Source organism: Haliotis cracherodii, unplaced genomic scaffold (genome assembly GCF_022045235.1).
Source record: "Haliotis cracherodii isolate W230 unplaced genomic scaffold, xgHalCrac1.p SCAF_9, whole genome shotgun sequence".
NCBI classification, from domain to species: Eukaryota; Metazoa; Mollusca; class Gastropoda; order Lepetellida; family Haliotidae; genus Haliotis; species Haliotis cracherodii.
The window spans coordinates 6,152,718-6,163,360 of record NW_027266343.1 but is presented as its reverse complement, the minus strand read 5'-3'; the positions used below and the strand labels follow the sequence as shown (position 1 = coordinate 6,163,360).

At 42.5% G+C, this 10,643-nt stretch overlaps 1 protein-coding gene across 1 annotated transcript; it reads left to right on the top strand.

The window, feature by feature from the left end:
* The first annotated feature begins 559 nt into the window (after positions 1-559).
* On the top strand, positions 560-10,341 carry LOC139453319 (uncharacterized). The gene is made up of 6 exons (XM_071234986.1): positions 560-629; positions 3,593-3,936; positions 6,554-6,736; positions 7,585-7,831; positions 8,954-9,133; positions 9,978-10,341. Exons 1-6 carry the CDS (start codon positions 560-562, stop codon positions 10,169-10,171), a joined length of 1,218 nt encoding a protein of 405 aa, XP_071091087.1. The 3' UTR covers positions 10,172-10,341.
* The last annotated feature ends 302 nt before the right edge of the window (positions 10,342-10,643 follow it).

Genomic DNA, 10,643 nt, shown 5'->3' with positions numbered 1-10,643 from the left:
GCTTTCCCCTACCGATTCATAGAGACGATACAGCAGGTAGGAATTCGATACGGGGTTAATCCTTGTAATTCGCTGTGTCATACTCCCACATTATAACAACATATCGTGGATAAGACACACTCGAAGCTGTAGGCAGTTCTAGTCGCCCGACGACTGGGCGTGTCCCAGCGCAACAGGTGGTCTAGTGCAGCCTTAACGCCCAAGCAAATATCAAGGCATTACGAAGATAAGGCCGATAGAGTAATGACAGGTACACTGAAGATTGACAGTACGGCAGGACCATATGCAGCAATGTTTCACTATCATATTGTCGTCAACGATGATTTGGAGTCAATAGAAAATGCAATTTCTTTTTGTCACGTATTGAGTTAATATGTTTCTGTTACGCTGACGCAAAGGAAAGCCGGCCAATCAGTTGCTGTTTAGAAGTAAATTACCGAATTGATCCCAGTCTTCCCACATGCAAGTAGACGCTTTATTAGAGAACGTCAGTTAACAGGCCGTGCAAAGTGTACCTCTAACTGGGTTTCTCTGCTGCAGGCGTTTCCAGTCGACCAATATGATGGACACGTTGACAAGTTTCGTCTTCCTCTACGTCGTATACTCAAAGTTTCAGCTTTCAAACACAGGTAAGTAGTGCATGATACTTGCAAAATGTATTCAAACACAACTCGTGGTGAGGTAGTAATTAGTCTCGCCGAGTCGATTCCTCAAATGGGTCAATTTGTGAAACCTATTTCTGTTCTCTCCCCGCCGTGATATTTGCTGGAATATTGCTAAAGCTGCGTAAAACCATGTTCATATATATTATGTTATTCATACACAACTATGTCAAAGGCAAGGTAGATTTGGAATGGTGCTTCATCTCTTTAATTAAAAGACCGGTGAAGCTCTGGGGTAAAATAGGTCTTTCAATATTTACGCAGTTTAAACAATTTTCCAGCAATATCATGTCGGAGGACACCAGAAATGGCCTTCACACATTGTTCCCATGAGGGGAATCGAACCCGGGTCTTCGGCGTGACAAGCGAACAATTTAACCACTAGGCTACCCGACCGCCCCCAGAATACGCCGAATGTACCTGAATGGCTGAGACTCACGTAAAAGCCTCGTTCCTGAACGTACAAAACATTGGTGCAAATAGGAGATTCAGGTGCCTGAACACATATCTAAACATATGTCTAAATGTACACACGTTTACGTTTGTTTGTTTCTATGAGACAGGGGGCACGGGTGGCCCAGTCGTCTAAGGCGCCGCGATTCGCTGTGCAGAGTTGCGTCCCTTGGGCACGCCAGAAACCTATGGATTGTGGGTTCGAATCCTGGTTCGCCCCGATTATGTTTCTAGGTTTGTCAGCACCATACCCGTGCTCGTGGGTTTCACTGAATGGGTAAACGTCTTAGACCCGCATCACCTCGGGCTTTCCTCCCACATTAAGCTGACACGCCGCGATATAACTGGAATACTGTTAAAAGCGGCGTTAAACCCAACTCACTCACTCACTCATTCTATGGGACAGCCTGATTATGAAGCCACGCAATCCCCTTATTTGACTTGTACCATAGTTCCCGTGTTGGTTCAGGTGCCTTTGCATGTGTTTGTGACGGATGATCTGTGTGTTGTTTAACGCCGCACTCAGCAATATTTCAGCCAAATGACGGCGGTCTGTAAGTAATTGAGTCTGAAGACAAGCTACTTATTGACATCATGAGCATCGATCAACTCAATGGGGATACGATGACATGCATCAACCAAGTCAACGAGCCAGATCACCCGATCCCTTTAGACGCCTCTTGCGACAAGCATAGTCGCCTTTTACGGCGGGCATGGGCTGCTGAAGATCTATTCTATCTTCACAGCTCACCTTTTCACGAACACCTAGTATCATTTCAGGTTGATAGTAATTCATAAATACATACCTATGATACAACTGTATAACGAACTTTGCTTTTAACAGATTATTTATGATTATGAAAACTTCAATCTGTAATTTATGATATAAATAATCAGTTTGGTGATATCAATGATTCGATCGTGTCAAAATCAAATACATGATATCAAATATTTTTTGGTCACTAATTTGCTTCAAAGATGATATAAAATGTTGTAATATTAAGAACTTTCAGCAATTATTGATATCCCAAAATCTAATTTGTGATATCGACAAATCATGCCGTTGCCTTTTGGTGCTATTCCTTTGATTTTGCATGGGACCAAATGTCACTCTCGTACATGGAGTAATATCTAAACTTTCACGAGACATTCTATCGTATTAAAAAAGATATTATCTCTTATTATGCATTTAAATATGGAATTGTATATTTGTCTGAAGATGTACTATATTTATCTATTTTTCTCTTGGATGATATAATATATTTTCCGGGAACTGCTTTGAATCTGACTGATTGATATTATGATTTTCCGACAGAACCATGTAAGCTCACTGAGAAATTGGTGAGTGGGTGAGTGAGTGAGTGAGTGAGTGAGTGAGTGAGTGAGTATGGTTTACGCCGCGTTTAGCAGTTTTCCAGCAATATCACGGCGGGGGACAGCAGAAATGGGCTTCACATATTGTACCCATGTGAGGAATCGAACCCCGTCCTTCGGCGTGACGAAAGAACGCTTCAACCACTAGGCTAATCCACCGCCCCCCTGAAGAAATGACATACTAACTAGACCATTTTGTTTTCTTGTCAAATAACAAGTTCATCTCATCGGGTGACATCACAAAGTTAATATTTTCATGTGTGGAGCATGTATCCATCTTTCTTAATTAAAATAGGGGTAAGGATGGTTCAGATAATCTAAGTCGCCGCAATTCGCTGTGCAGATTTACGTTCCTTGGCCAAGCCACAAACCTATGAAATGCGTTCGAATCACGGTTCGTCCTGATTATGTTTCTTGGTTTTTACCCGTGCTCGTGGGTTTCACCGAAGTGGTAAACGTCTGAGACCTGCATCTCTTCTGCCTTTCCTACCAATAAAAGCTGACACGCCGTGATAAAACTAGAATATTGTTAAAAGCGGCGTTAAACCCACCTCACTCACTCACTCTTAACTAATCAGTAAATGAAGTTCATATTGCATTCTTACTTTCCTTTTTGGGTCGTCTTGTATTTAGTAGAATTTAGGAGTAGGAGAACTTAAATATATCAAAAATTAATTTAAATCAAAACATAAATAGGTAATCAATAAATGCATATTAAATTAGCAATAATTCGATTATTGATATCCCAAATTCATTGTTAATATCTACAATTAGTGATATTACATACTGAATAACTGATATAACATAGGTATTTAATAAACTGCCGGGCAAACGAAAGTATACACTCGAAAATTTGAGCGTACCAAACCTGAGTGTTACAAACCCTATCAAAAAGTAATCGGCTGAAAACAGTCGTCGAAACACTGCAAACTGTAGGTCTTAAACACAACTATGATACACGTCAACTACATCCCCATCAAATAACTATTTCTTGTTAGTTTCATTTTAGCCACCATCAAACATGGTTGTCAATTTTTTTTTTCCCGGCAGTTCAGTAAAACACCGTCTCATATTTAATGACCAGCACTATTCCTTATTTCTAGGGAACCCGTTTCAGTATCTGATCCCTACGCAATATGCAGTCCCAACCCTTCACAAGACTCCTCACACTACACCTGTCTCCGGCTTCATGTTCAACAACATCAACCACGACAGGGACATTATAACAGGCCCCATACCGGGGAAGTGCCCTACGCCTATACCCATCGTCAACCGTTCGTTGTCATGCCAACAAACTCACATGCGGCGCCTCGACCTCTCCGATGACGAACTGAAGCAAGTGTTGTCTGACGTCGGCGGTAACTACGTCAAAAACTACATGGCGACGTCAGATGATGAAGCGCAAGAGAACTTCCCGAACATGTTGTCACTTAACGATATGTATGAGGTATGTCTTTTTGTGTGATCTATTTACTTTGTTTATTTTCGTACATAATGTAGGTCTTGTCTCCAACGTGTGTATTGGGAGTAGGTCAGTGTTGACGGGTTCAAGTTACGAGGGGTGGCAGAAAGGTTAGCCTAACTACGATGGACTGCGTTGATGGAGGTTTTGTCTAATTTTGCTTCTCCGAGATCCCCAGACGTCTACCTTCCTAGCTGGATTGATTGGATCCCACTGACGTAGAAGGCTTCCTCCTAGTGATGTAAAAGGTCCTCCACAGCCGATTAGATTAATATAGGCCATTATTTAATTACATAAGGTAGTCCACCGGTATGATCCTTTTGGATTCCTTTGGAATGATGGAACAGACTTTCCCTTTTTCGGAGGACAAGACGTTAATCGTTTCCTCTGCTTGACTGTTGTTTAGTGTGTGGCTGCTAGTGGTCACCAATGGATGGAAATTGCTCAACAAGATCAGCTTCAAAAAGATGCAAATTCTCAGGAGAGACGATAAGCCTGGAGCATTTCTGATCAGGAACCTTTGTCTTGACCAACTTATTCCTCAGGTTGTTCTCAACTATCTCATAAGAGATGCCCAATGTATTGACTGTTACGTGTGCTTAGGGGTGGATGATCCATAACCATATTTATTTATCAACATTTTCCCTAGTGGTGTCAGTTAAAGGGTCATTTTCGTGGCTCTCTCTTCCCTGCTAACATTGGCAAAGGAAGGACCACCATCATCTAAAATTGACACCTTGTCCGCATGGATGGCATTTGGAGATACTTGGTGGTGGTAGCCAATTCTGTCCATTTTTATCACCAGAGAATACCTGGTTGTCTCGTTGTCAATTGGTTCAAATGCAACCCTTAAGCATGGACGGTACTTATGTGCAAACAGTTGAGGGTGTAGTGTACATCCTTTGTATATAGTTTGGCTCAGATGTGATGGTGGGTGGTAAATGTCTGAGGCCTGCATCACTCAACGTGGCGTTAAAACAAACTCACTCACTCACCCATTAATCATTACAGGGCATGTGTCGAAACATGTCAGAATTGATACGTTGATGGAATACAAACTGAGTTTTAGGTTTGACATATGTTTTAACTTTTCAGAAGACCCTTGACGATCCGGGGTAGAATAGGTCTTCAGCAACCCATACTTGCCGTAAAAGGCGACTATGCCTGTCGTAAGAGGCGACTAACAGGATCTGGGGGTCAGGCTCGCTGACTTGGTTGATGCATGTCATCGTATCCCAATTGCGTAGATCGATGCTCATGATATCAATCACTGGATTGTCTGGTTCAGACTCGATTATTTACAGACCACCGTCATATAGTTGGAAAATTTCTGAGTGTGGCAAACAAACACAATTATTCCGAAACTTAAATATCGTATAGGAATCAACAAAAACAAACAGTTTGAGTTCCTATATGGCAACTGTGAGAGAGGTCACTGTTAATACATTTCTTGACCAGACCACAGCGAAAATCAGTGATGCCATGGCACTGTAAACAAAGTTTCCCATTCATTTTTTCTCATTAGGCAAACAACAAAATGATACATCGTTGTCACATTAAAGTCCGTAGCAGTTATGTCAATGCAATAAGACCTCATCATAAACCGGGAAAGCGAAAAAGAGTTTGTCAGCAGCATACAGTGATTGTGGATTTCACCAAGGTGATAAACGTCTGAGACCTGCATCACTTCGGGCTTTCCGCCACGCTGTGATATAACTGGTGCACTGTTAAAAGCAGCGTTAAATCCAACTCAATCATCTCAAGGGCTCCTTTGGCACAAATCTACGGTGTTTGATTTTATGAAGCTTAACTAGGGCTTGGATATTATGAAACATGTACTTGAAATTTTTACCTGGGTGGTCCTCGTTTATCATTGTTTTGCCAGGCAGCACTTGAGAGAGAAACATTCAATGCATTGTCGAATAAAACATGCAAAAATATTTTTTGTTGTGATTAGATGATGCCAACATTTACGTGAGTGATAAATACATGTACACTGTTTCAGCTGTACCCGTTAGTGACCGTTACTCATGTTTCAAAACACCTTTGCTGCTTAGATGTTTTGAAATACACTTGTTGCTTGTAACACCCTTTGTTAGGGAGCTCCTTATGTAACTAAATATATATAACCGTCTCCTGTTGAAGACGTTTATGTTTAAACATAAGTGTGGTGTAAACGGCACATGTTGAATTTAGTGTGGAATGTTGATAGCACTGTATATACCTAGTTCACTCTCACATATTATCTATTCCATAAACACCCTTCTAACTTGCACCATAAACACACAGACACACATTAACATAACATTCCTGTATCTCAAAACTGGAGTTACAAACACAGTACTTGATTTTATCGATGGCTTGTGTCTTAGCCTTTGCTCTTCCGCAGGACTCGCAAACATCGGGTGTAAGAGTTCGTTAATCCCAGTCGAGTTGTCAGGATTAGAGAGGAATCTCTCTGTGTGTTTATGCCTATGAAAATGTTCGCAAAAGTAATCGTCTTGACAGAGTTTTCGGAATAATAGGGTCTGGACAAATGGGTTTTTCCCATAGTGCAGGAAACAATTGAAAAATGTCATTGCCTCCATGTATTTTAATGCAGGACGTGGACTTTGATCATCACCCTGACGACTGGGCGTGGGACTACACCAAGACCAAGAGGGATCTACTCGTCCGCTTGGAGGAGGCCTACAGGCAGTACTACAGCCGGAGCGTTCCTGATACCACCACCACCACCACGCCCAGCATGTTGCTACAGATGCTGCTCAATCGGACAGAGTTAGGGGTGGGTGTTCAGGTTGAGGGTTCTGAAATCTACACTGAACCGACAATGTTAAGCGTTTTTACAATAGTATGTTACATCCCTTATTGAGACAGACAGACCAAAATTGAATGCAAAAGTTATATTGGTAGAGATTTAGACTCTTTTGATGAAGGTGCCACACACCAGTATAGTGTAGCTCTCTTCTGAAATGTGCGTAATTGTTTCAACTCGGTTACCGGGCAAAAGAAAGCACACACCCATGTTTGATGTTGGCTCAAAATAAAACAAACAAGAAAAAGGTATTCGATGGTTATGTATTTGATACGGGGAGTAACTGCTCGGGGTTTCGGGGTCTGATTACAGCCTTGCTTTTTGATAAATTTTGTATTTCTTTTTGAAAATCCGGATTTCAATTGAAACATTTCTTTTGCCCGGCAGTTTAGATTGTACATTGTAGGAGTGTGCTGTCTGTTCAAATTTCAGTTTGTTTCGTTTTTAATCTGTGGTTGTCTAATGCATTAAGATATATTCGTTAATGATCGTGTCCTTCATTGTGAGTGAGTGAGTATGGTTTTACGCTGCTTTTAGCAATATTCCAACAATATCACGGCGGGGGACACCAGAATTTGGCTTCACACATTGTACCCATGTCGGGAATCGAACCCGGGTCTTCAGCGTGACGAGCGAACGCTTAAACCACTAGGCTACCCGACCGCCCCCTTTCATTGTGATTTCGTATACATGTGCAGGATAGGTCACTGTCCCTTCAGGCACGGATCCCAGATCAACGAACTTCTTTGATTGGAAATTATTCTCATCAGTAACTATTCACACCTACACATACATACAATATATCTCACACCTTGCAGAAGACACCCGAGGAGGTGATGGAGTTACCGGTCAAGGACACGGGGGAGATAACACTGAGGGAGAAGAGTAAGAAATATCCCCTCTTGCAAGGCTCCGGGGAACAGGAACAAACCAATCTAAGACTCATGTCTGATCCCGGTAGATGGCGTGAAATCAATGTCGATATTCCTCTGCGCATACTCGCGCAGGTACTTCCAGCGAAGGTCATTTATCCAGAAAGGAAACGAGTTCGACGTGACTCAGATGGTGAGTATTCCATTATTTGATCTTCAATTTGATAAGATTTTTCATGCAAGTAACAATTTAGAACAGGAACAGAAATAAGATAATGAAAGGGATAGGGATAAGGATAAGGATAAGGATAGGGATAGGATAGGGAGAGGGATGAGGATAGGGATAGGGATGAGGATAGGGATAGGATTAGGAATAGGATTAGGGATAGGGATAGGGATAGGATTAGGAATAGGGAGAGGGAGAGGGATGAGGATAGGAATAGGGATGGGATAGGATTAGGGATAGGGATGAGGATAGGAATAGGGATAGGATTAGATTAGGATTAGGAATCCTTTTTCATTTACCATCCTAAAGAAAAAAGTGGGGAAAAGAACTGGCTTTGTGGAGAAGCTTTCTATTTATCCAACTGAACAAGAAAATAATGCTTTTTAATTATAGCTTATAATGTCATTGTAAAACTGACCATTCACCAACTCACAAATTCACTCATGCATATAAATGATGCCTACCAACACTATCCATAATATGAAACGTTTGAGAACATGTTTGCGTTAAAGATGAGAAGCAAAAGCATTTATCGCTGCAACACATATTGATCTGTTCTTACGAAACTTATTCAGCATGTACATCTTATATTACTATTCATCAACAACTGTGCCTCAATGTATTGCCACGCTTAATACATAGATACCGATAAAATGTGTCAAAAAGGCTGATTTTATATGTTTTCATTTGTGCGTTTTTCTAATATTAGAACATGAGAAAGTCTTTGAACCTACCTGAATTTCAAAGGCGTACATAGAAAACGATATAGATATATGGTGAAAGATTAAACTTTGATCACAAATTTGCTCGTATTTAGATTTCCATTTCAAGTTCTAAAACGTCCCACTTTCACTCATTTTAGCCATAGTTGTGTATTTGACCATGTCAGAAGTCCAAAACTTGCAAGTGTAAGAAATACAAAAATCTAGTTGGGAGCTACTTGAACATGTCTGGTAATTATCAGACCAATATTTCAAAGTTTTTCACAAACTAGACATTTCCAGTGAGTTACAAAGGGTCCTTATCCTACCTAGTCCTTGCTGCTCTAGATGGCTCACTGATTTGCTTCATTCACTCTCTGGTTGGTAGGTTCAACGACGGCGGTAGAGTACTGCCGAGACGTGGGTGCACAGACCAATGACGGCTATCTCCACATGTGCTCCACCTGTGCCCACACCACCACCCTCGGGCCGGACCGCTTCCCCCGGATCATCAACGAGGTGTGGTGTAACACGGACAACAAGGGGTGTCTGCACCTGGGAGGCACAAGTGAGTATCCCCCCCCCCCCCCCCCCCCCCCCCCCCCACCAACACACACACACCCTCCGGACCACCTCCGTGGTCTAGGAGATAGAGCGTTTCTCCGGACACACCTGAAGGTCAGTGGGTACGATCCCCTGGCCGGATCATACCAAGAGACATTAAAACGTGGTACTTATTGTCACCCTGCCCAGCCCTCGGCATTAAGGGCATAAAGGACATGAGTAAGGTATACATGTTAATCTGCGGCATCTCATAGGGGTAGCACTATAAAACCGACATAGCCCAAGTTTGCCGTAGTAATCCATGCACGTCGCTGTTGACGTGAAATCATCTTGAAAGACACCTATTTCAACTCACCTATACTCCTATAGCTGAGGGGGCACGGGTGGCCCGCCCTGACGTCTAAGGCGCCGCGATTCGCTGTGCAGAGTTGCGTCACCTGGGCACGCCAGAATCCTATGATTGTGGGTTCAAATCCCGGTTCGCCCCGATTATGTTTCTAGGTTTGTCAGCACCATACCCGTGCTCGTGGGTTTCATGAAAGTGGTAAACATGTGAGACCTGCATCATTTCGGGCTTTCCTCCCACATTCAGCTGACACGCCGTGATATAACTGGAATACATTAAAAGCGGCGTTAAACCCAACTCATTCACTCCTCTAGCTGAGGGCGGTTAGCCTAATAGTTAAAGCGTTCACTCATCACGCCGAATGTTCTGGTTCGATTCCGCATATGTGCAGTTCATAATTGGTGTCTCCCGAATTGAAATTGCTTGCATATTGCGAAAAGCGGCGTAAAACCATACTCACACCTATATCTGAACCGATGTCTGAACCTGTCTCTTGTTCCAGCTCATGGGTCGTGTCGCCAGACTGTAGTCTACTTGACGATGTTGCGGAAGAAGCCGAACACGTGCATGTCAATCATCAAGGATGGCGTGCACTACATCACTGATGAGTGGGAGAAGTACGCTCAGCCCATCAAAGTGGCATGTGAATGCGTGGTTGACAAAAGGTCTCCCTTTGCAAAGTATGTGAAACCCTAGTTGGAGAAGCTGGCCGAGGACGGAATGTGTAATGGGGAGGGAACTCGCTGTGTGACGCGCGCCTGATCCAGAGTTCCGGTACTCCTTCAGTGTTGCGTTGTGGATGCCGTTACGGATGCCGTCACGAATGACGTCACGAATGACGTCATGCATGCTTTTTATCAGTTTCTGAGTTTACACCACTACAGACTTTAATACATAATTTGCGCTGGATAACTGTGTGCCTTTTTCATTGACTGGTTCAAGGTAAGACAAGTGGTGGCAAGCTTATATCGGTTGTGGTATATTCGTTGAGCTATGACATTTGTGGCCATGGGATTTGGTAACACTATATATATATATGTTTGTTATGACTTTGCATCAGCACCGTATCCTGCGATATGTGGTACATACCGGTGGAGGTTGTCTCTCATAGAGTCAGCATATGACTACGTGAACCGACAATTGTATAGTCCTGAAAAAATAATTTGTA